Source organism: Lissotriton helveticus, chromosome 2_1, assembly GCF_964261635.1.
Source record: "Lissotriton helveticus chromosome 2_1, aLisHel1.1, whole genome shotgun sequence".
Classification (NCBI taxonomy): domain Eukaryota; kingdom Metazoa; phylum Chordata; class Amphibia; order Caudata; family Salamandridae; genus Lissotriton; species Lissotriton helveticus.
The window spans coordinates 384,044,587-384,071,504 of record NC_136059.1 but is presented as its reverse complement, the minus strand read 5'-3'; the positions used below and the strand labels follow the sequence as shown (position 1 = coordinate 384,071,504).

At 44.3% G+C, this 26,918-nt stretch overlaps 1 protein-coding gene across 1 annotated transcript in view; it reads right to left on the bottom strand.

The window, feature by feature from the left end:
• Window positions 1–26,918, bottom strand: part of C7 (complement C7) — a 643,094-nt gene that overhangs the window by 591,382 nt on the left and 24,794 nt on the right. The window contains exon 3 of the mRNA XM_078675005.1: window positions 19,739–19,808. Within this exon, the coding sequence (XP_078531131.1) occupies window positions 19,739–19,808 (70 nt within the window). The remainder of the gene's footprint in view (window positions 1–19,738; window positions 19,809–26,918) is intronic.

Here is a 26,918-nt window from a genome sequence, read left to right as displayed (position 1 = left end):
ACTGGCCCCTTAACTCCCATCATAGCTGATTCTTAATTCCATACACCCTGGAAAGGCACTCCCCACGTAAGTCATAGGACTGCTGTAGTTGCATCCCATTCATTAGCTATAGTGACTGTGGACCCCCAAATTGCCTTCAAAGAATCGCTCTTGGACCCCCTTGATGTCCGATCAAAAAGCACAGTCTCACAGTGCCTCTTGGCTTACACACTATCCGGAGGCAGGCAGGATGTACCGGAGCCACACATATGTCAGAAGTACTGGAGCATGGGCGGACAAAAACCGCCTCAGGTGCTCCACTGCAACCACCTCATTGCCCAACGCTCATGCTACGAGGAGTTTGTCCAGCCCACTATACAGACTATACATATCTGAGTGGGATGTGTACTCCAGTCCCGTGGGTACAATGCTCTCCATGCATCAAAACAGTCCACTACCATTGCTCCCACCAGTGCCCTCGACATGCCTGGTTTCGTATTATGCTTGGGGAAGAAACATGTGAATACCCCCATTTAAAATACAATTGAATTCTCCTGCCCAAAGTAGGGACGTCTCTATGTTCAGTGTAAGCATGTCTATCACCTTCCTGAAAATGAACCTGCCATCGCTGTTGGGGCATACACATTCAAGAAACGTATGTCCTTGCCATTCAAAGCTCCCGTGAGGAACAGATATCTGCTCTCAACATCTGCATATACCTCCTTCAGTCGAAAAGCACCCCTAGGGCTGTCCATACAGCAACACCCCTCGAATATGAGGAGTAAGTGGATGTGTATAATTGCTCTCTCCGTTTTTTCTTTAGGTTATCTTATCCGTCTCAGTGAGGTGAGTCTCCTGGAGAAGGGCTATTCCCACCCCATAGCATCTCAGGTAATTATGGACCCTGTGGCATTTTGTGTAGTCCTGCAGGTCCCTGACATTCCAGGTTATAATTCCAACTTCTCGTTCCATGGATTTTTAAGTCACCCCAAGGCCGCCTGTGACGTGATCTATTGACATGCCCTATTGCCCAGCGTCTACCAATGTCTTTAATAGGAACCCCAGTTCCATTCCCTCCGTCCATCCACAACCCCTAGGATGTCTGTGTGCATGTACTTTGCCTGTAAATATGTTCTGCCTAGCAACAATTTTAAAACAATAACATTAACAGAACCAAATGAACCCCGCCCTCAACCCCCCCAGGGTAAACATCTAACCTTCCACTACAAAGATGTTTTCCCATGTGATATGCTACTGAGTGTCACACCCCCACCCTCTCATTATGGCATCTACATCCCAATAAGGCCTGTAAGCAATGAGCCCTTAACAGATAGTGAAACATGCAGAGTATCTTACAAGGCTACAAGTCGTGCACCAGTGGAGACCAGCCTCAATCTTGCAATCTAGGACCCTCCAAACACCCTATCCCCTCTCCACGTAGAGGCCCAGAAAACCTACAGAAATAAAAATAATGGTGAACAATTAAAAGGTGAGGTAAGCGTGGCACTATGTGGCGCCCCCGCCACCCCTGTGCAGGTAACTCTAGATTATAATGCACAGCTGCGTTATGAAGGTCAGCACGAAGCAGAAAAAAAGGGGTTGGCAGGGCGTTCTCGACCCCCGAAGCACCCTAAATCACAACTGACCTGATACCCTTGGTGTGATTTTCCCCCCAACTTTTTGCCTTCCAGCCTTCTGTTTTTGCTGACTTCGTTGTTGCTGGTTTTGGTACTCTTTGCACTTTACCACTGCTATCCAGTTTTAAAATGCTTGAGCACTCTCATTTTAACATGGTAAGTTTGGGTTACACCCAATTGGCCTATTTAATTTTCTTGTAAGTCCCTAGTAAATTGGTGCCACATGTACCCAGGGCCTGTACATTAAATGCTACTAGTTTTAAACTGCTAACTTAACCTGGCAAGGTGAACCACTTGCCAGGCCCAAATGTCCTCTTTTTAATGCATACAAGTCACCCCTAAGGGAGGCCCTGCACAGCCCATAGGGCGGGAAACAACGTTAACAACACGGTCACTACACCGCAATGCTGTTACAACGCGGTCATTACAACGACCGCGATGTAACCACGCTATGCCATTACAACGCAAGTCTTTACATCGACTTGCGCTAGATGGCGTGCTAACATTACAAATAGTGTAGTTTACTATCCCAACACCTTTCCTACTGTTAAGTTGACTGGAGTTGGAATAGTAAATTACACTTTTCTAATGTTAGCACGCCATCTAGCGCAAGTCGATGTAAAGACTTGCGTTGTAATGGCATAGCGTGGTAACATCGCAGTCGTTGTAATGACCGTGAGGTAACGGCACGCGTTGTAATAACTAGCGTTGTTCCGTCATACATCCCCATAGGGCAGGGTGCAGTGTATTTAAAAAGTTGGACCTTTGCTTTTAGATTTTACATGTCCTGGCAGTGAAAAACTCTTAAATTCATTTTTCACCACTGTGAGGCCTACCACTCCCATTTGATAAAATTAGATTACGTTATTGCATTTAATAAATTATAACTTTCAATTTTAAACAGGTGGAAAAATCAGGTTTGCTAACAATATGCCCACTTTAATGATAAAGTTGGATTTTATGTGCAAAATTCAGAAAATATCACTTTTAGAAAGTTGCTATTTTCGTGTCCTAACCATTTGGTGCATGCAGCCTGTCCCTGGGTCACATTACTAGGTATAGCTGGCAGTTGGTCTTTGTTTATTGCTCCCCGACAGTGAGACAGTGAGGCTAAAGGAAAATAAATGTTGGCAGGATGAGCCACTCTGAGTTGATGAGAGGGAGAAGCTGCCACCTACCTCACTTGCACATCACAGAGGCTTTGCCTGAGCACTATCACAAAGTGTTTGACACTGGTCTTTGGGAACCTCAGACAAGCTGGGGCTAGGGAATGGAGGAAGGGGTTGCTTGATACCGCAGGGGGTAGAAACCTGAAGAACCTTCTCCTACTTATAGTGGACACCAGGTATGAATAGTGGACCCTTAGACTCAACTCTTCAGTACTCATCTGGGCCTGTGGGGAAAACTCAGAAGAAGGACTGCTGTGCTACTCTGTAAAAAGGGCTGCCAATCTGCTGCCCTGACCGAAGTACTGGACCTGCTTCCTGAACCTGGGGCTACCAAAGTGACTCAGTTGGCTAGCTGGTTGGCCTCAGAGTCTCAGAGACAGAAAGCTCCAACCAACTGGAACCCAGCAACTGGACTCTGCCTATGGTGAGTCCTACCCTCCCAAGTGGTGTGTCCCCAGTCCTAAACCCGTGGAAGTGGGCCTAAATGTGATCTGCCAGCTCAACTGTAGTCTGAGCAGAACTGACAGATCGCGAATCATCGCCCCTAGAAACTCTGCATTGGAGCTGCTGTGCAACCTATCGCCTTTCAGAACTCCACATTGAAACCACTGTGCAACGCAACCCCAATTAAGGACTTCACATCACTGTCCACAACCTCATCGGAACGTCCACTGCATGATGAATCCTTGATACAGGCCCTCAATCACAAGTCCTTGGTCGACAGCATTCTCACGATGATGCAGGACTACACATCGCCAGCTCAGCAGCTCCTTAGGAACCAGCCAATGCGTGGCACATCCTCGATGTAGAACTTCGCATCACAAGCCCCCTTCTCGATGACCTCCTTCGAAGACCACGCAGGACCTTGCATCTCAGCCTCACAGCTCATAGGATCCGATGCTGCGTGATGCATCTCAACACAAGGGCCTTCCATCACCTAGGCTACGTGACGCATCTTCAACCTGGGACCTCGCAGTGCTTTGCAACCAGGATTTAAGGTGCTCTTGTTCAGTGGACATAAATGGGTCCCTGTACTTTGCATGTGCTCCATCACGGTTGGACTGAACTTGTGACTTTGTCCCAGTCCAGCGCAACCAGATAACCACAGTTGGCGTGTTGTGCTTTTTAGCACTGTTGTCACTTAAATCTTTCAAACTACATATCTCCGGTTAAACTGATTGTATTGTTGTTATTTTGGTCCTAAATTATTTATTAATTTGTACTCTATTTTTTCTAAATTGGTGTGGGATTTGTCTTGCATTGTGTTTCACTTAGTTATTGCTTGAAGTGCTACATAAATGCTCTATACTTTGCCTCTACGTTATGCCTGCTTGCTTTTGTGCCAAGCTACTAGAGGGTTTAGCACACACTAATTTGGGGGTTTGCTTCTGGCTTCACCTTGACAAGGATTGTGGTTGCTAGTTTAGTAGGGTTCACTCCCCCAAATCAGTAACCCAACTTTTTACCTACACTGAGATTTTTTTTCTCCATAAATTTCTTTAAGCACATCAATTGACAGGAACTTCGTGCTACAGCGACAACCGTCCACAATTCCAGCTTGTTTTTTACACTACAGCAACAAACATCCACAACACTCTCCCTGCTCCACGCGGCCTCTCAACTGTGAACAGAACTCTTTGCGTTGGACATTTGAAGTTAACTCTTTCAGGAGGCCTAACCTGGTCCCTGTATTTGTCTTGCCCTGCATCACGTGCGGTCTGAACTTGTGACTTTCACCCGGTCTCGCATGATCAGATAACCGTGATAGTGCAGAAGGTTTTAGCTTAAATTTTTTTTATATTTTACACAAGGCATTAACATGAAAATGTTGAATAAAATGAAATGTGGCGAAATGTGCCTTTCTTAAATGGGCAAAATGAACGTGAAGCAAGATTTCTGTAGTAGGCACTCATTTCTATTGTAGTTTCACTGCTAGGCCAGACCAGCCCTCTTCCACTCACTACATCTCAGTTAATTTTCTTCTTTAATAAATGGACACTTTTAGGAAATGGTAAACGATGCAATATTATTTTATAAATGATTCAGACTTGAGTTGTTTAGTCATGTCATCTCTCTAGAATGTGCTGACTTTAAAAAGTATTGTTTCTTTCTCTAAGCTACATGTTCCCATTGTATTTAGATAATTTAACTGCCACTTATCTACAATGGTGAATCGTATATTAAACAATAATACTTACATGAAGACGTGAATCTCATGATTTAATACTGCAGATTGCAAATAGAATGTTTCTGCGTTAGAATAGTTCATTGTCATACAGCGGAATACTGAAAAGCTAATAGTCAGACCGAGGGGTTCTTGTGGAAACTCAGAGTAAAGTTAACACACATTAATGTTTAGCAACTAAGATGATACTCGTAGATAGCACCTTTCTGACTTTGTTTGTTTACTGTGGGAATGAAGGAGGAAGCAGTAGATCATCAGATAACCCTTCCTCATTGGCATGAGATGACCTAACACCAGTACGGATTGTTGCATATGTTTTGTGTTTATAATATACGTGTTCCTAGTTCGAATTAAGGCAGTACGGTCCAGGCCAGTTTTGCTGCCACCACTCTATTTTCCCTTTGCCCTTTTTTGCCCTATTCGCTCTAAACTACTGGTGGCAGTGATTTCTGCCACCTATTATTTTGTAGATGTCTATTACTTTAACGGTTATGGCTACTGATGTGACTATTTTTTAACTTCATTTTGGACAGTTACTACTGTGACTGGATGCTGATGCTGAATTGAGAGATGAGACTCGGACGGGTTTCTGGAACTACACTTTATGGGAAGTTTGACTTCAAATAAAGTTTTATTTCAATGCTCCTATACATCTTGTTCTTTTCTAAAGGGCTCGTTATGATAGATTAAGATCCACTTTGCGTAGAATAGGGATTAATTTTCTTTATGTAACACGCTGTAATTCTTTTGATTGATCTAGCTGTGACGTTTATTGATATTTCTGTAAACGGATTTATCTGATTTACTAAATTGAATAAAAAGACAAAAACAAAATACTAAACTCTCATTAATCAATAAAGTATGTTGAACTGATACAAAACTCTCATCATTGACTGAACTTAGGGCCAGATGTATCAAGCGTTTTCCTGTTCGCAAACGGGCCGATTTGCAGAATCGGCCCGTTTGCGAGCGGGAAAAAAGCCTTTTGGGATGGATCATCCCAAAACGCAATCGCAAAATAGGGTATTGCAATTTTTGCAATTACCTATTTTGCGAATGCATTTAGAGAATCGCAATTTGCGAATCCGTAAATGCAATGCAAGAAGCACTTTTAAATTTGCAACCCTGCTTTAAGGAATCGCATTTTACTACCAACTTCAAGTTGGTGGTAAATTGCAAATCCTTAGAAAAATGCACAATTTTGCTTTTTTCTCAGTGCCATGTGAGGCACAAACATGCCCTTAGGGCAGGGGTACTCATAGTACGGCCCGCGGGCCGGATGCGGCCCGGCAAGCCTTCCTTGGCGGCCCGCGGACCTTCGAGACAATCGTACCTGTGCTTAAAAAAATAATTTTTTAGTGTTGGCAAACACCGCCGCAGCAGTGCTTGGCTCGGAGACCTTGATAATCACCGCTCCCCCGGCCCCCACAGAGCAGAGGCTTTGTTGTATTTCACCCCTTAGCGCCTCTGCTCTGTGGAGCCGGGCGAGATGTTTGTCAGAGTGGAGATGCAGGGGCACTACAATAAAGCCTCAATAATATGTAAATGGTCTTTTAACGACCTGCTAAGTACTTTGGTGCGACTGACGGACGGCTGTCTCTTTGCCCCCCACCCCTCCTTAATCACCCTGATGCGGTGTCCATTCACTCACAGTCGCGTGGACACTCCTGTAATTATCAGAAGGGCGCGCGCAAACTGCATTTTAGTCATGAGAAACTTCTTGCCAGATAGGGATCTTTCTGTGTGTGCGCTGAGGAAGCTGTATCAGCCCGGGCTGAGGCTGACACTGACACAGACAGACACACACAGTGAGATGACAGAGGGGGAGGGAGAGGGAGAGCTGGATGGAAAGAGAGATAGAGAGGGAGGGCAGGAGGGAGAGAGGGAGGGCAGGAGGGAGGGAGGGCAGGAGGGAGGGAGATGGAGGGCAGGAGGGACAGGGAGGGCAGGAGGGAGAGGGAGGGCAGGAGGGAGAGAGAGAGGGAGGGCAGGATGGAGGGCAGGAGAGAGAGAGGGAGGACAGGAGGGAGAGAGAGGGCAGGAGGGAGAGGGAGGGAGAGAGAGAGGGAGGGCAGGAGGGAGGGCAGGAGGGAGGGCAGGAGGGAGAGAGAGGGGGAGAGAGAGGGCAGGAGGGAGGGAGGGCGGGAGAGGGAGGGCAGGAGGGAGAGAGAGGGCAGGATGGAGGGCCGGAGGGAGAGAGAGGGAGAGAGAGGGCAGGAGGGAGGGCAGGAGGGAGGGCAGGAGGGAGAGGGAGGGCAGGAGGGAGAGAGGGCAGGAGGGAGAGAGAGAGGGAGGGCAGGAGGGAGATAGAGAGGGATGGCAGGAGGGAGAGAGAGGGCAGGAGGGAGAGGGAGGTAGAGGGCAGGAGGGAGAGAGAGGGCAGGATGGAGGGCAGGAGGGGGAGAGAGAGGGAGAGAGAGGGCAGGAGGGAGGGGAGGGAGAGGGAGGTCAGGAGGGAGAGGGAGGGAGAGAGAGGGCAGGAGGGAGAGAGAGGGCAGGAGGGAGAGGGCAGGAGGGAGGGCAGAAGGGAGAGAGAGGGCAGGATGGAGGGCAGGAGGGAGAGAGAGGGCAGGAGGGAGGGAGGGCAGGAGGGGGAGGGCAGGAGAGGGAGGGCAGGAGGGAGAGAGAGGGCAGGAGGGAGAGGGAGGGCAGGAGGGAGATGGAGGGCAGGAGGGAGAGGGAGGGCAGGAGGGAGAGAGAGAGGGAGGGCAGGAGGGAGAGAGAGGGCAGGAGGGAGAGGGAGGGAGAGAGATGGCAGGAGGGAGGGCAGGAGGGAGAGAGAGGGCAGGAGGAGAGAGAGGGAGAGAGAGGGCAGGAGGGAGGGAGGGCGGGAGAGGGAGGGCAGGAGGGAGAGGAAGGGCAGGAGGGAGAGGGAGGGAGAGAGAGGGCAGGAGGGAGAGAGAGGGCAGGAGGGAGAGGGAGGGCAGGAGGGAGAGGGAGGGCAGGAGGGAGAGGAAGGGAGAGATAGGGCAGGAGGGAGGGCAGGAGGGAGAGAGAGGGCAGGAGGGAGAGAGAGAGGGAGAGAGTGAGCAGGAGGGAGGGCGGATGAGGGAGGGCAGGAGGGAGAGGGAGGGCAGGAGGGAGAGAGAGGGCAGGAGGGAGAGAGAGGGCAGGAGGGACAGGGAGGGCAGGAGGGAGAGGGAGGGCAGGAGGGAGAGAGAGGGCAGGAGGGAGAGAGAGGGCAGGAGGGAGAGGGAGGGCAGGAGGGAGAGGGAGGACAGGAGGGAGAGAGAGAGAGAGATGGAGAGGGAGGGCAGGAGGGAGAGAGAGATGTATGTATGCTGGGTCTGGTGGCTCAGTGGATGAAGGCATCTGCTGCAGGGACCTGTGTGCAACCTCATGGTCACAAGTTTTCTTTTTGTTTTAGCCCCGCCCCCTCCCCCTCTGACCCCGCCCCCACCGGTGCGGCCCTCGGCCACAAACCACACTGTAAATTTGGCCCCCGAGAGAAAGTTTGTGAGTACCCATGCCTTAGGGCATGTATGTGCCCCACATTTACACACATGCATATTTCTGGGGTGCAACAGGGTATCCTTTTGGCACCCCCTACACCCTTGAAATTGCATGCGCAATTTGCAAGGACCTATTGGGTACTCGCATATTGGACATGCAATTCCCATTAATTACTTATTTGCGACACACAATTTGCAAGTCGCAATTAAGGAATAAGTAGAGATCGCAAAATATTTGCAGAAACCTACATACATTGCATTTTGCGAGTAACAGCGAATAGGTAAAATTCGCTATTATAGACTCGCAAAACCCAAAGTTGTTACATTTGGCCCTAAATGACTGAATGGAAGATGCTTTTTGTGATGTCTTTGATTGATGCTCCATTCTAAAACGGTGGCAAAGATCCATTGTATATGAGAAGAATTCAGTGCGGAGCTGGAGACCCCCATTGTAAGTCAAACGTTTAACTGAGATAAATTAAAGAAAAACACTTCCGCGCCCGCAACCACGAGTGACCCTTGTCCTTTGAAATGATATACATCCCTTACATCTTTGGAATTGTATATCTCTGCTTCGGCTGATTAGATTCTCATCATTTTGCTCTCAAATAATATATTTAATTTTACTCTATTATTCTAAATTGGTGTGAGATTTTTCTTGCGTTTTCATGTTATGACTGTTTGAAGTGATGCTTAAATACTTTACACATTTTCTCTAAGTTAAGCCTGACTGCTTTTGTGCCAAGCTACAAGAGGGCTAAGCACGGGCTACTTTGGGGTTTGCTTGTGACTTCACCCTGACAAGCATTTTGGTTGCTGCTTGAGTAGGGTTTCACCTACCCCACAACCAGTAACCCAGTTTCTTACATTTACTGACTATTTTCATCTAATAAGTTTCTTTAAGCACATCAAATGATTTATGGACCAGCTCAGCATTTACTTTCCACAGAGCATCTTCCCTAATATATCCACAGCCCTCCACATTTTCCACATGAATCCTAAAAGTCAAATTCCGAGAAAAATAAACTCCCTGGAAAACATATGTGTCTTCCTTTTCTAAACTCTTAGAGACTATCTTCCAACTAAACTCGTTTTTGGTTTTCCTTTCTCCAGTTATCATCTTTGTTTTAGCTATATTCATTTTTAATTAGTTTACAGCACAATATTTGGAAAAGGCATCTTATGACCTTTGCAAACCTATGAGACTAAATCAAAATGAATTGTTATCCGTATAAAATAATATTTGAAGGTGAGATGTATGTAATTTTTGTAAAAGGTGTAAGAAGCTGGCTCTGTATATACTATATCAAAGTGAGGTATAGTGTGCACAGAGTCCAGTTAAACCCCAAAGGTAGGCATTGATAAAGTTAGATAGCACCTCACTCTCTATTTGTGGTACTATGGTTGAGCAGTAAGGCAGTATCAGAGGACAGTGTTAAGTATTTGTTGTACACACTCAGTCAGCAAATGAATTCACACACTCAAAGACTGAACTTCAGACCAATTGTTTTTGTATACACATAATCTTTTAGTTATTTTATTTTCTAGAACCAAGCAAGCCTGGCACAGGTAAGCAATAAATACTTTACAGTAGTAATGCAATTGGTTTACAAGTTGAATGATAATTGTATATGCACTTTTGTTTGATTTACAGTATGGATGCAGAGAAATCCAATACTTAGTAAAGGCAGTACATAGACTTGAATGGCTTTTTAGTAAAATAGCAGGTAAGTAACTTTTGAAATTACTAGGCTTACAGAGAGTAGTATACCTAGATGCTAATCTGGGACATTTCCTGAAAACAGGTAAGTAAAATCGTGTTTGTTAGATTATGCAATTTTCAAGCATTTATTTAGTTTCTCAAACTCCTCAATGTTATCCTATGGAGGAAAATAGTGATAACGGTTTTGAGGTAAGTATTTGGTAGTGGGAGTTGAGGTTCTGGGGTTAGACTCAGGGGTCCCCCAGGATCAATGATACACTCAATGGCACTAGGGTGGCCGGGTGTAGAGTGCCAAGACCCAATGTTATCCAATGGGGGATAGGGGCCTCCGGTTAGTGGCTGCTGGCAAGCAGGCCACTTGGTTGTGGGAGCAAAGCTCCTGGACTTTAGCTCAGGGCAAATGGGGAAACAAAGTAGCACCAAAGGGGCACCCTCAGGGGCACTAGGGTGGTCGGGTGCAGGGTGCAGTTTCCATACCGGGCACCCTGTTGTTTTTAATGGGGAACATCCGATTTGCAAAGGCACTGCAGGATTGGGGACAAAGGTCTTCTGGGTGCGACCACCACTTCGAGAGGTAAGTTGGGAAGTTAGGGGTTAGTTAGGCACCATCCCTTTGGGCACACAAGGCCCCAGGGGGTTGGGTGCAGGGGTGCCTTTTGGGATCGGAACTTCTTATGAGCTCCTGGACGCGGTTGAGGAGGCCTTATGGATTTAGACTCCAGGATTCTGCTGGAGGCTTGAGGCAGGATAGGGGTCACCGGATCTCGGGTCAGGATCGCCGGGGTGACCTCCTTGTGGTGTTTGCCTACTCGAGCTCACGCCGTGGACAGCGGGTGCTGAGTGGTGCGGATTTCCGGTTTCCGGTCAAGGCCAGAGGTTGCAGATGAACAAATCTGGTGTTCACGGGAGACAAAGTCTTTGTGGTTGAAGGCAGGCAGGTCCACCAAGGCTTTCGAGGTTGCTGGCTGCAGGACACACCGGAATTTTGCAGGAGCAGGTTTGAGGTGGAGACTGGCCGGTAGGGTTGGGGTCAGGCAGTGGGTGTCTTCCTCTTGTTAGGTGCTGCACCGCTGTTCAGTCCTTCTTCTTCTTCTTCTTGTAGTTTCTTCTTGTCTGATGAAGCAAAGTTCAGGGGTGCCCCTAAATATTAGATTTAGAGGCGTTACAGGTAGGAAAAAGGCAGGGACCAATGGGTCCCTTTCCTGGGGTGGGTACACCCCTTATTATCAAAAACGAAAACCTCTCGCTAACCATTAATTCATACATAAGCAACACATCCTAGATAAGAAACAGCAACATTGTTCCACAAACAAACTATTCATGAAAACAATTTGCTGGGGTTGCGTAACTAGTTAGCATGGAGGAGTCTCCTTCGTTATCGGAATTAACCAGACAAATCGCCCCTATTATGCCACCCTCCAGGAGGAGGGAGGCATGAGCCTGTCCCTGGTTGGCTGAGTCCCTCCATCCGCAATATGAGGTGGACTGAGAGTTGTGCTTCACCTCGCCTCCCCCACCTGAGGGGTGGGGTTGGCAGAGGTGAGCACACCTCTCTTCCTCACTTGTTTTTCCCACCAGTTCTCCCACCCAAAGTGGGGGCCTGAACCAGTGGGGAACAGTTTCTGAGAGCAGCAAGTGGCCTGGGGAAGCTCACAAAGGTGGTATGTCTTTGAAGCTTCCCCTTCGTGAACCCTGCCCACCCTGGGGGAGGAGGCTTGGCACCTCGTCCCAGGATGTGCATTGTTTCAGGCCCAGAGAGCAGCAGGCTCTCGACACAGGGGTCCAGAAACATGTCTGGTGGTGGCAGCTGAAAGCAGCCACTCAGCCTTGACACTAGTGGTTGCTCAGTTTTCATGGGCATCTCTAAGATGCCCTCTGTGTGCATTTTTCATTAAATCCCACACTGGCATCAGTGTGGGTTTAATGTGCTGAGAAGTTTGATACCAAACTTCTCAACTTTCAGTGTAGCCATTATGGTGCTGTGGAGTTCGTAATGACAAACTCCCAGCACCATATACTCTTAATGGCAGCACTGCACTTACAATGTCTAAGAATGGACTTAGACACTGTAGGGCTACAGGGCTCATGCACCTGTACCCTCCCCACTCGTATAGTGCACCCAGCAAGAGGGGTGACTGACCCAGGCCAGGGAAGTGGGTTGTGGGCAAGGCACACAGAGATGTGTGTCATGTTGTCTCTTCACTTTGTTCTGCACCAAAACATGCAGCCTGCAAAGACAGTGTGTGAGTGTAATGGCACAGGGCCTCTAAGGGAGGTAACAAAAGTGCTGCAGCCCTTAGAGGCCTTCTCTGGTCACAGTGCCCTGGGTACCTGTGGTACCATTTGCCAGGGGGTACCTGTGGCCAACGATGCCAATTGGGTTTAGGCTTCAATGCAGTTTTAGGGAAAGAACACAGGCCATGGGTACCTTATTAGCAAGAGCCCAGGGCACACTCATTTAAAGTAAATCAGCAATTCAGCAAAAAGTGGGGACAACCATGCAGAAAGAGGGCACTTTCTCACAGAAAGGACTTTGATGCTTTCAAATACTTCGAAACATGTGATATATAGATGGAAACAATAGCAGGGACAAAATACAGCCTTGTCGCAGGCCATTCAGGGTATCGATTCTCTGGGGAACATCATTTACAACGCGGTGAAAACACCGCGATGCCTTTACAACGATGCCATTACAACGCAAGTCGTTACTACGACTTGCGCTGGATGGCGCTGTTGTATAAGGAATATTGCAATTTTATATTCCAACACCTTCCCTACTGTTACGTGGACTGGTGTTGGAATATAAAATTATAATATTCCACAATTCCACAATCCACGCCCTACAACGCAAGTCGTTGTAACGACTTGCGTTGTAATGGCAGCGTTGTCATGTACCGCAATCTAAAAGATCGCGTTGTACTGACATACATCCAATTCTCTTTGCTACTACACCATTCACATCTAATTGTACTTGATTCACTATGCAGTTCAGTTATCAATTTTAGAAAGCCTCCATAACCTGTTTCGAGAGGGTTATGCTGGGGTAGAGAAGCATAGTCTTGATGTAAGCTGTGACTCAGCTTTCACATGGTGGAAGAAAACGTATCTGCGTGAGGAATCCCTGGCAAACCTTTGGTGCTTGCCAAAAAGGCCTTACTCAGAGAAAACTGCAGGTGATATATGTGCAACAACTAGCTACCCAAATACAGGTAAGAAATTAAGAATGCAATATGCTAAAACCAGATTTGTCTGTTTGAAATGAGTGTAATAAGAAAATGGCAGGAGAAAAGAAAATTGGTTCTAGGGACAAAATGGCCATTCCATGATATCCTATAGAAAATATTGTTTTTAAAATGATTGTTTCCTACATGCAGTTGACCAGCAGCCAGGCACTCTTTGTGGATGATCCCTAAGTAGAAGTCATTGGACTGAGGTAGGTGTTGGTACGCTGTTACGTTTTATCTAGAATCATTTTCAGCTGTTGAATATGTTCTTTTTTTTATTGTTGAAATTTAAGTCAATGCAGCAAGACACAGCATTCAGACCATGACAAGACAAAGAATAAAACAATACAATGAGATATACCAAGTATACATTGGCAGATAGATTGCATTGCAGATGCTTTATTCTCATTTAACACAACAAGGAAGGGTAAAAAAAGAAAGAGAAAGGAAGCCACTCAGCATAAAGAAAGGGGTAAAAGACATGTTCCTCTTTTCTTGGGAGGCAGGCCTCAGGCATGCATAATAAAGCAAAACCTTGGGCACATCATCCAGTAGGCTAGTATAGGTACCTGGTGGGCTTGACCCGCGGCAGTTCAGTCTGGCTAGTGGTCAGCTAGGTCTGCATTTAGAGTAGCAACCTCTTCCGCTCTCTGTATACTGAGGAACGTTTCCCAGGGGGACCATATATTTTTGGTACGCAATCTTAGAGGCATCAGTTCCCTGAAAGCTGTCAATTATTCCTGACAATAAGCTGCATCGTGAACTCATCCCGTCTTCCGTGGTGATGGCCACTCCCCCCAGTGCTTCGCAAGTAATAGTAAAAGCACAGTCGGTTTGCGCACCTCTGGAGGGACATCCCTCACATAGCTGAGTAGCGCAACTCTTGAGGAATGCTTTAGGGTGTGCCCTATGATCTTGACAATAGTATCACAGACAGTTAACCAAAAGAACCTCACTTCCGGGCAGGTCCATGTTAAGTGCGTAAAGTCAGCGCATGGCGCAGCGCATGCAGCACGTGATCCTCAATTAGGCCCATCCTGTTCAGTTGCTCCGGAGCGCGGTAGAGCCTGTGCAAATACTTGAAATCGACTAGGCGCAGCCTTTAGTTAGGTGATAGCGTCTGAGATAGGGTGCAGAAACATTTCCACAGGGCGTTAGTGATGGGGATCCAGGTCAACAGACCACCTCTGTCGGGCCCCAGGGACCTGAACCGGCGCCGTTACCTGCATGCCGGCGTAGAGCCTCGTAATCAGTCTGCATGAGGAGGGGCTGGCAAGAGTCGTCTCAAGCACCTGGAGTGTGGGCATGACTGCTGGAAATAAGTCATGTAGCTTATATGGCAGCTTGCTGTTGAAAATCTTCCGGGCAGTCCGTGAAGTTGCAGTGAGAAATGCTCTATAAGATCAGATGCATGAGATAAGAGGTCAAGCTGTAGTCTTACAGATTCCACCAAAAAGCTCACAGAATGGAAAATGAATGACTTGAAGCCACTTAGATTGTGTCTTTTTTGGCTTGGGAGGTTGACCTTGTCCTCAAGGAGAATATTTTTCTGATAGCACTTCTACAGGAAGACAATGTCAGAATCTTCGGTGCTGGTTCCTCAGACTGCAGTCCTTTTTTTTCAATCACAGCTTGATTACCACAGCTTTGCTTTCTGGTACAAAACATGTTCAGGTCCAGCTGGTCCATTGCAAGCCTTTCAGTCTGGCATGTTTCTCCTGTTTGATGCCTTTTATATACTCCTCAGCCACAGGTGACAAGTTTCACAGTTGTGTTTATGCTTCCCTAACAGAAGCTGACCCACTTTATTCCCATGGGTTGCAGATGACTCGTCCCAATAGTCAAAACACAAAATAAAGAAATATAAGTTTAAGATTAACTAGTGAAACCACTCTCTAATACACAGGTCAACTGGAAGTTTCAAGTGCAGAAAGAAAGGAAGTCTTATTTTTTCTTAATTTCAGTCAGAATCTCATTGGAGTTGGACAAAGAAGGCACTTGCAACAAATAAAAATCAACAGCTGTATCTCGAAGCCCGTACCAGTTCCATAAGATGTACCTCAGTGCTCAATCCTCTGCCCAGCCCTCTTCAATGTCTTCATGGAACCCCTAAAATTATTTTGAACCAAGCAGGGATCAACTATCACTTATATGCCGACGAGACTCAACTCCATTACAAAATAAAATCACCCAAAGACATCTGTCATCTGAATTCCACACTAAGGGGGTCATTAGGATGGCAGGCGGACTTTGAGGAAATGGGTGGAAGGCGGGACGGATCTCGGGCGGATCGCCACAGCCATGCGGGCGGTGGAGATCTGCCCGAGATCCTAATGGGCCCCTAAGTACGATACAAACTTGGCTAAGGAACAATCACATAAAGCTCAAAGAAAACCATGTATTACCTCTGACAATCTTAAAATAGTAGTACAATCACTAGTCCTTTGGAAACTTGACTAATGCAACGTCCTTTGGAAGCTTGACTAATGCAACGCCTTCATCACAGGAACCCCAATAAGGCACCTCGCCCCCTTGAGAGCAGTTCTCAACGCGGCGGTCAGGCTCCTCACAGGCACTAAATGGTTTGATTACATCTCACCTGCCCTCAAGAGTCTCAATTGGCTTCCGATTGAAGGTGGATGCTTCTTCCAGACAGCTTGTCTCACTCACTAAGCAAAAAACAAGTACCTGGAAACCAAACTTTTTGAGAGCAGGAAGATGCTGGGCACTAAGAAGCTCAAACTCTCTCCTTCCCATACCTCCTAAACTGAAAAGGAAATGCTTCGAGGAATGCTTATTCTCAGGCAAAGCTCCTATGATCTGGAACTCACTCCCCAAAGATCTCCCCTACAACCCCTCCTTCTCCTGCTTCAAATGGGACCTCAAATCTCTGCTGCTCAACAACTACTTCAACACATGCACAAACTTACGGTTCCCTACCCACTTCTACCTGATCCTCAGAGGCAGTTCTAACTCGATCAGTCTCCCAGCTGTCTCAACAACATTTGCTTTTTGCTGTACTGTTATATACCTTTGGTGAGGTAAATGGTCAAAATATCGAATCCAAAATATAGAAAAACCAAAATATCGAGTCCAAAATATAGAATGGACAAAATATCGAATGGACAGAATATAGACATCAAAAATATCGTTTTAAAGGTAAGTACTGTAATATCGATTTTAAAAATATAGACAGTCAAAATATCGAAGTACATAATATAGTTTATTAAAAATATCGAATTTATAATAATATTGCAATGTTTTAAGCGTTTTTATGTTAGTATATGTGTGAAAAGTGTATATATTTTTGTAATTTATTTTAAGTAATTAATTTTATGTTATTTAATTATTGTGTAATTTAATTCTGTAGCGGGTTGTGGGTTTTTAGGGGAATAGGGTGGGAAGTAATTTAATTATAATTAATTAAATATGTTAATTAATTAATTGGTATTTATTTAGAATAAATTGTTAATTAATTTTTAGTTGGTAATTAATTAATTCTCAATTGATAATTATTTTTTATTAATTGATTAATTGATAATAATGTTAATTAAATAAATTTATTTTCTGTAGCGGGTTGTGGGTTTATAGGGGAATAGGGTGGGAAGTAATTTAATTATAATTAATTAAATATGTTAATTAATTAATTGGTATTTATTTACAATAAATTGTTAATTAATTTTTAATTGGTAATTAATTAATTCTTAATTGATAAATATTTTTTAATAATTGATTAATTGATAATTATGTGAATTAAATTAATTTATTTTCTGTAGCGGGTTGTGGGATTATAGGAGAATAGGGTGGGAAGTAATTTAATTATAATTAATTAAATATGTTAATTAATTAATTGGTATTTATTTTGAATAAATTGTTAATTAATTTTTAATTGGTAATTAATTAATTCTTACTTGATAATTAATTTTTATTAATTGATTAATTGATGATTATGTGAATTATATTAATTTATTTTCACTAGAGTGGGAATAGTAAAATTTACCCCTATGCTATCCAATGCTTTCCCTACTGTTGCACTCTCTGGAGTAGGAATAGTAATTTTTACCCCTACGCTATCCAACGCTTTCCCTACTGTTGCACTCTTTGGAGTGGGAATAGTACATTTTACCCCTACGCTATCCAACTCTTTCCCTACTGTTGCACTCTCTGGAGTGGGAATAGTAATTTTTACCCCTACGCTATCCAACGCTTTCCCTACTGTTGCACTCTCTGGAGTGGGAATAGTAAATTTTACCCCTACGCTATCCAACGCTTTCCCTACTGTTGCACTCTCTGGAGTGGGAATAGTAATTTTTACCCCTACGCTATCCAATGCTTTCCCTACTGTTGCACTCTCTGGAGTAGGAATAGTAATTTTTACCCCTACGCTATCCAACGCTTTCCCTACTGTTGCACTCTCTGGAGTGGGAATAGTAATTTTTACCCCTACGCTATCCAACGTTTTCCCTACTGTTGCACTCTCTGGAGTGGGAATAGTAATTTTTACCCCTACGCTATCCAACGCTTTCCCTACTGTTGCACTCTCTGGAGTGGGAATAGTAATTTTTACCCCTACGCTATCCAACGCTTTCCCTACTGTTGCACTCTCTGCAGTGGGAATAGTAATTTTTACTACTACGCTATCCAACACTTTCCCCACTGTTGCACTGTGTGGAGTAGGAATAGTAATTTTAATCCTACGCTATCCAACGTTTCCCCTACTGTTGCACTCTCTGGAGTGGGAATAGTAATTTTTACCCCTGCGCTATCCAACGCTTTCCCTTCTGTTGCACTCTCTGGAGTAGGAATAGTAATTTTTACCCCTACGCTATCCAATGCTTTCCCTACTGTTGCACTCTCTGGAGTGGGAATAGTAATTTTTACCCCTACGCTATCCAACGCTTTCCCTACTGTTGCACTCTCTGGAGTGGGAATAGTAATTTTTACCCCTGCACTATCCAATGCTTTCCCTACTGTTGCACTCTCTGGAGTGGGAATAGTAATTTTTACCCCTACGCTATCCAACGCTTTCCCTACTGTTGCACTCTCTGGAGTGGGAATAGTAATTTTTACTCCTATGCTATCCAACGCTTTCCCTACTGTTGCACTCTCTGGAGTGGGAATAGTAACCCCTACGCTATCCAACGCTTTCCCTACTGTTGCACTCTCTGGAGTGGGAATAGTAATTTTTACTCCTATGCTATCCAACGCTTTCCCTACTGTTGCACTCTCTGGAGTGGGAATAGTAATTTTTACCCCTACGCTATCCAACGCTTTCCCTACTGTTGCACTCTCTGGAGTGGTAATAGTAATTTTTACCCCTACGCTATCCAACGCTTTCCCTACTGTTGCACTCTTTGGAGTGGGAATAGTAATTTTTACCCCTACGCTATCCAACGCTTTCCCTACTGTTGCACTTCCAGGAGTGGGAATAGTAATTTTTACACCTCCACTATCCTACAGTAATAATATTGTGTATTTTGTATTAATATTATGTTAATATAGATATATATTTTAACAGATATGATTGTATTTTTTTTATATATAAGTTAAATTAGTTATTTAATAATTTTAAGGTAATTTAAGTATTTTTAAGTATATTTTAGCTATTTATTTTTAATATTTTTTTAATTTTACATTATTTTTAAGAAATTCGATATTTTTATAATGTATATATGTATAAACGATATTTTGGGGTCGATATTTTGGTACTTACCTGTTTGGAGATAGGAATTCGATATTTTGTCTGTCGATATTTTGGAATCTATATTTTGGGTAGTCTATATTTTGTTCCTCGATATTTAGTCAGTGATCCCTTTGGTGACTATATTCTAATACCTTAATGACGTACGGTGTTTTACTCCATTTATGACTGACCCCACACACCCGAGTCCCCTCGTGTTTATTTTGAGTAAACGTACTCTCATAGCATGTAAAGCACTCTGAAACCTTCGGGTCTTGCTAGCGCTGAATAAAACTCAAAAATAATAATAAGCAATCCTACATTCATCCTCTTCACAGGGTCCACCACATTCTAACACAGAAATATTGCATACACGCTCACTAGCCATAATCTCCCTTGTTAACTGAAGAGAAATAGTGCGTTGTAACACGTCAAACAACATCTTTAAACTACAACCAAATGTAGATTATCTGTTGATGCTTTGTGAGTCTGTAAACAGGCATTTTGAGACATTAAGCAAATGTTAAAAGTGATTAAAATGAAAATATGTATTGCTATGGATGTTTTATGGTATAAATACAGCTAATCACAATATGAATGTTATCTACCTCAATGGAACTGTTCTTGTTAATTCAATCACAATTCACTGGTACCATTAAGTGAAAGTCATACACATAGGCTTACCCTACCTGAGTCTTTGTGCAGCCGTCGCAATCCGACCAAGGCCCATAGTTATTCCAAACACAGTTGATAGGACTGCTGCAAATGAGAAGAGTTTCTATTAAAATAAGCAAAAGCTGCAGTATGTATTTAAATATTGAGTTATTCATGTGTTTCGTCTCATTCTAAACCGCTGCCTTTGGAGTATAATGCGTACAGTAGAAGCACTGGGCCCAGATTTACAAAGCCCATACATTGCCCTTGCATCACACAAGGTGATGCAAGGCAACACAAGGGCTTTAGTGAGATTACTAAGACACGTAAAGACCCCTTGCATGCTTCTGCGTGGCTTAGTAAATCCAGAGTAACGGAAGGCAGTGCAAATCACTGCATTGTGTTACTTTGTGCTGGGAAGGTGTTCCATGGGTGGTGTATGGGCCTTGCCATGTATCCACCCATAAGATCCCAGATTTACTAAGGGTAGTAATTGCGTCAAAATGCTATGCCATCCCAAAAGAGGCATAACATGGAGAAATAGCATTATTTCTCCTTGTTATTTCCTCTTTCTACGTGTGCTGCATTCTGCAGAACACCTAGAAAGAGAATAATTTCCCTGAGAATTGTTGTTTTGCAGGAAGGAACATCTCCCTGCGCAAAAACAATACTGCCTGTATGCAGGCACCTTTCCACCATGGCACAAGCTTGCCTGCATTAGCGCTATCCTGCACAAAGTGAGCCCGCGCAGAGTGAGAGCAGGAGTATGCCATATTTTAGCTCTCTCCATTTTACGAAGTGCAGTAAGTTGTCTGCCTGCATTGCATTGTGTCAAATGATAGTAAATCTGGCCCTTGATGTGTAGCCCTAGTCCCTCATCACAAAGTGCAACAAGTAAGGTTAGCATTCTAGTCATTCTGTTCAACCTCAACTCAATTAAGGGCTTGGCTCTAAGTACATATGAATTGTTCCATTTTCTGCAGAAAGATTAAGTAGCAAGATGTGCTGTGCCCTCGATCTCGGCTCTCAATCAGATGTTAGTTTAAACAGCTCAGTTTCCAGCAATTTACAGCTAATTAGAGTCTGTAATCACCTTTATCATAATTTGGGGGAAATAACATATTATTATTTCAGTTATGAAGAACATATTGAAATATGCAGTTCACATTCCTTCTGGAGAAGAGAAAAAAACATAAAAATAAAAAGACATTCATTCACACATCACTCCTGCTCAGTAGTGATTGCTACTGCAGTGCAACATAATTGAAGTGGTTTACACATATTTGGGGTAGAGAGCCTGTTTCTCTTAAAGTGTGGAACGCCCTCACACTCTACAACAGAGCCTCCTCCTCTCTTCTTGCATTCCACAAGTGGCTGAAGGCCTGGCTTTTCAATTAACCAACCTACGATAGGCAGGGGTAGGCACACACACCTGCGCAGCGCCAGGGTACCTTTGGGGTGATAGTGCACTGTATAGATACAAATAACATAAAATAACATAACCAATGCTATTTTCAGCTGCTCTTACTGCACTTATGACAGGCCACCAATTTAGTTGCTTGAGGCTGGCTGCTGTATGTATGTCTATTTTTTTTATAACAATGACAAGATAGAAAAACTTCTTGTGAATAGTTTACCAAAATAAATATATAGTTTGCCTCAAGAAACCCAATTGCCGAATTCAGATCGTAAATTTCCAGCAAGTTCAGAGGACCTACAACAAATTTTCATCAAGTACCTCTGCACTTCAAGGGAAGCTAATAACAAGCCATTTTTTCTAATTTTCTAATTTATTGGGTGAAATGATGGGCCATTATACTAAAATACATTTAACCGTTGCGTGTCTGCAAGAAACAAGTGAATTATCAAATTGCCACAAGATGGCAGCATTGGATTTGAAATATAAGCAGACCTTGCTTGTTAGATGGATTGTTTTGCGATGAGTATACTATCTAAAGTAAATAGTTAACAGTTCTGAAGCTTAATGCCCACTTTTCCATCCTCGCCTGAGGATATTTAGAAGTGGCATGGAACATCTGCAGGAGAGTTTTGCTAGCAAAAACAATTCACCCAAGTTCAGTTCAAAAAGCAGTACGACAATGTTAATGCAGCAGTACTGCGCCTATCAGATTCAAGTCTACCCCTAGCTCGGTGCTGACCTTCGATTGAAAAACACATTGACCCAGATTTACTAAATTATTGCACAGCGCAGTGCAGCAAATGCTATGCTGCATGAGAAGGAGAGATCAGGAGAACGCCATATTTACAGAAATATGGCAGTCTCCTCCCTTCTCTCTAGCGCCGGCGCAGAACTGTGCTACCATGCAACATGCACACACATTTGCACCATAGTGCAAGTGTGTGCATATCACAGTGAAAACACCACAAACAGACTTCAGACCAGTTTAGAAAAATAGAGAATATTTATCTGAGTAAAACAGGACCAAAATGACAAAAATTCAATAAATAAAATTTCAGATATGAATTTTGAAAGGTTAAATGCAAAGACAGTGCTTAGAAGTCACTTGCAGTCAAAAGAGGTTGCGAGGGTGTCGTAAACATCCCAATTTCAGGCCGACTGCGATGGAGGAGAAGCCGGCTACAGAACTCACACAGGCTCCACTGACAAAAGTACCTTGCATGGAGCAATGCGTCGACGTTGAGAGCATGATGTGTCTGTCTTTTCCAAGCAGTCGATCGATAAGTCAGAGTCAAGCCTCACAGATGGATTTGAAGGATCGGCACTGCGTCATCTTCAAACCTCGCAGTCGGAACCCGCCTCGTCGTCAAATTGGCCCTGCATCAGAGGATACTGCGTCTGATGCATTCGGCGCAAAGGGTCCACTGCATCGATTTTGAAAGAAAACAGTTGCATAACCCTCTTCTCAGACTCATGACTAGAGGGGGCACCTCCGAAAAATGTAGAACTCACAGATTCCAGAGTCCATCAGTATGAACACAGTTGCAAGATGTCTTTTGTGTCACTGAGACTTCAGAAAACAGGAGGCAAGCCAACAAGCCCTTGGATAATCGTGGGTTCAACGATGTAGAGAGCAGGTCCAGTTCCTCGCACTCTTAGACAAGAAGCAGCAGGCCAACACAGCAGAGCAGGTAGCAAAGTGGCAGTCCCTCCTACAGCATAGCAATCAGCTTGCAGCAGGCCAACACAGCAAAGCAGGCAGTGAAGTGTCAGCTCCGCCTATAGCACAGCAGTTCTTCTTTCAGACAGAATGTCCTTGGTTCCAGCAAAGGTCTGATTTGGTGGTGTCAGGGGTCCAGAACTATTACCCAAATGTGCCTTTGAAGTGGAGGAGATTTCAAAGAGACCTTTCAAAATCACAAGGTTCCTGACTTTCCTGCCTTGGCTCCAGACACACTACAAGGGGTATGCAGCTCTTTGTGTGGGGACAGACACAGCCCTATTCAGGTGCAAGTGTCAGCTCCTCCTTCCCAATCTACATCAGGAAGGCCATCAGCCTGGTGATGGGCAATCAGGATACAAGTGTCACACCACAGCTCCCTTTGTGCGATTGTATAGAGGGAATGCACAAAGCCCAGCCATCACCCAACACAGGTGTGTGTTCAGGAAAAAGCAGAGGCACAGAATGGTTAAAGTGAGAAAATGGCAACTTTCTAAAGGTGGCATTTTCAGACTTACAATTTAAAATCTTACTTCACCATAAGTTGTGATTTTAACTTATGAGCTCAGACACCAAACTCCAAATTTCGATCGCCTCCCAATCGGAAATAATACTTAAAAGTGGTTTTAAGGCAATCCCAATGTTAACCTATGGGAGAGATGGCCTTGCAGTAGTGTAAAACGAATTTAAGAGTATTTCACTACCAAGACATGTAAAAAATAAAAGCACATGTCCTGCTTTTTAAATACACTGCAAGCCTGCCCCAGAGGGACTTAGGGCCTACCTTAGGGGTGACTTAAATGTAATAAAAAGGAAGGCTTGGCCTGGCAAGTAGGTTAACTTGCCAGGTTGAAATGGCAGTTTAAATCTGAACACACAGGCTCTGGAGTGGCAGGTTTGAGTCGTTTTTAAAGGGTTACTGAATGGGTGGCACAATCAGTCCTGCAGTCCCACTAGTAGCATTCAATTTACAGGCCATGGGCACATATAGTGCACTCTACTAGTGGGCTTATATGTAAATTAAATATGTCAACAGTGGATAAGACAATTCTACCACGTGTAGCATACAGAGCATATGCACTTTAGCACTGGTTGGCTGTGGTAAAGTGCCCAGAATCCTCAAACCATGAAGTCAGCAAAACAGGATGTCAGAAGGCAAAATGTAAGGGGAACCCACACCAGAGATGTGGGTTCCCCACCCTTTCAGTATAAAACACTATGCTTTAACTAAGGGGCATATTTATGAGCCCCTTGCGCAGTAGTAACGTTACTTTTTGTAACGCTCTGGTGGCACAAATCACAAAATCATATTCAAGAGGTCACATAAAACCATTTTGCGTGGCTTTGAATGGCCTCATGGATATGGAGAAGGCAAGACAGAGAAAATCGTTACGTTGCCTCACTTTGCATTAGGGAGGAGCTCCATGGGCATTGGTGTGGGTGTTCCCAAGCAACACCCATGGATTTCCTCAGATTTACCAAACCATGTAAACCTGGGGATGCTCCCAAACCTTACATCCACAAGGGTGGTGCAACAAGAAGAAATAACTTTAATTTCTCCTTGTGTTTTCCTCTTTCTGCTCCTGGTTGAAGTGGGCACTATTTTTTTTACTCTAAACCCTGTCTACATTTATTAGTAAATAGGGTTTTACCTAAGAAACCTTGGGTGGTTGCATGGGAATGACCATGCTCCACCCATGAAGTGCCCCCCTGGTGCTAAGTAATGCAAAGCGGTGTTATGCGCTGCTTTGCGCTAATTTCAAATGATTTTCCCACAGAAAACAAGTTTTGCGCTGGAAAGTAAGAGAGTAAAAAAAGGTTTGGCGTGAATTTGCTTTACTTTTGTGTCACAAACACGGTGCTAAATCTTAGTTATACTTAGTATACTACCTCATGTCATTTAGGACAGGGTACTTGGGGGCATATTTTTGGAAAGTTTTGTGTCGCCCTCGCACAATGCAATGAGCTTCAAGGAGGATGCAAAACCTACGTCGGATTTATCAAGCCTTGCGTGGCCCTGCATAGCTCGATAAATACAGAGTTACGCAATACAGCGCAAATCACTGCGTTGCATTACTCTGTCCTGGGAAGGCATTTCATCAGTGGACCATGGGTGTTCCCACGCATCCACCCAAGGATTTTGGCACATTCCCAGATTTATTATCCCTGGTAAAACTGGGAATGGATCATAATGCTAAGTCTCCCCAGGTGAAATGTAATGAGGAGAAATATCTTTATTTCTCCATGTTACTTCCTCTTTCTATAGGTGCCGCATTCTGCAGCAGACATAGAAAGAGGAAAATGCCTCTCATGAATGTTTTTGTGCAGAAAGGTATCCCTTCCTGCACAAAAGCAATCCTGCTTACAAAGCAGGCACCCTTGCACCATGGTCCAAGGGTGCCTACATTGATGCTAGGCAGCACATTGAGCGTCAGGGATTGGCAATGACAGGAATGTACCGTATATTGTTCAGTATAGCATATTCCTGTCCTTTCCCTTTCACGCAGCACAGCAAAGTGACTGGCTGCACTGCACTCCATGATAGTTTCATAAATATGTCCCTTGGTGTCAGTGAACACCTCATGTTGCAGGTCTTTGCCATGCCTACTTGCTCACTGTTGTTTTTGCATTTGTCACCCCGAGTGGGACGGGTATGCTCAGACGTGAGTCCCGTGCTCCCCATGCCACTGGAATCAAGCTATCCAGGCTGAAGAGGGCTGAAAGCCCGAAACCGGTCCTCGGATGCTTGTTTCCAGTCCAGGGATGACCTGGCTTGGCAGTTCGGGCTGGACTGTTCCCATGGGGCACAGGGTCAAGACTGATTTGCATATGGCTGGGTTCAAACTGGAATGGCATGGTGAGCAAAAAAACGATGGATTAAGGCCCAGATCGCTGTACTGGGGTGAATGTATGACATTGTTCTGCATTCTGTCCATCACCTGTTGTTTTTGCATATGCCAACTTGCTATGGCACGTATTTGAAGAGGTTCCGTAAGTATATCTAAATTAGGAATTATTCTGCCAAAGTAATTTGTTAACCCCTAGATGCAGCCATTTTATGCTGGGGAGGTGCCTGTTGTAGACCTTCTACTTTCTTTGAATCCTTGCTGACACCCTAGTCAGAGAAAATGTAACCTAAGAACTTGATTCTGACATTAAAAAATACTAATTTTCACATCTAGCTCAGTGCAGGTTGAAGTCTTCTGCAGCTATAAAATCTAGATTTGCTGTTTGCCTCTGATGGTGTTTTGATATTCTTGTTACATAGGTGAGAACGTCGTCATTCATACTCATGACACAATTTAGTCCAGAATGTGAGCCCTTGCATTGTATTTAAAACACTTCTGCTGATGATGACAACCCTGAAGTTTAGTCTTTTATATTGCCTTAGGACTACATGGGCTGAAAATATTGTAATGTAATGACTGGGTTCATCGAGTATTAACTGGTGATAGCCAGAGTTCAGGTCTAATTAAACAAATTATTTAGGGCCAGAATTATAATCTGCCAGAAATATAATCTGATGGATGGCCTGTTTCTCCGCCACGGCATTAGAGGTACCGTCCAACAGATTTAGAAATGACAGCTGTTACTACCAATGCTTTTTGCAAATTGGTGCAGAGAGCTCCATCAACATGATGGAGCCCTGCACCACAATGTTTTTATTTTTATTTTCCAAAAGAAAATCCCAAAGCGCAACTTTCTTTTTGACAATAAAAAAGAAAATCCTCCTGACTCCATGGGGGTTATCTCCTATGGCAAGAGGAGCATTTGGCAGTTTTCACTGCCCTCTAGAGTCAGTTTTTTCCTGGCAGAGACAGACAGTGATAGTTGACCACTAATTCCCATCATCTAAATTAAAGGGGCAAAATTAGAGGTCTGCCGCCAATAGTTCTTACTCCACAGGGCGGAGATGGAGTAGTTGCCGCCGTGATTAAACCAAAGTTCTGGCCACATCTAAACTTAGCAGGGGAATCTTAATGTTGGCAGTAAGCATACGCCTTCACCTTTGTGACCGAGTATGCTTACCACCAACATATATATCTGGCCCATAGATGTCATCTATTGTTGGATT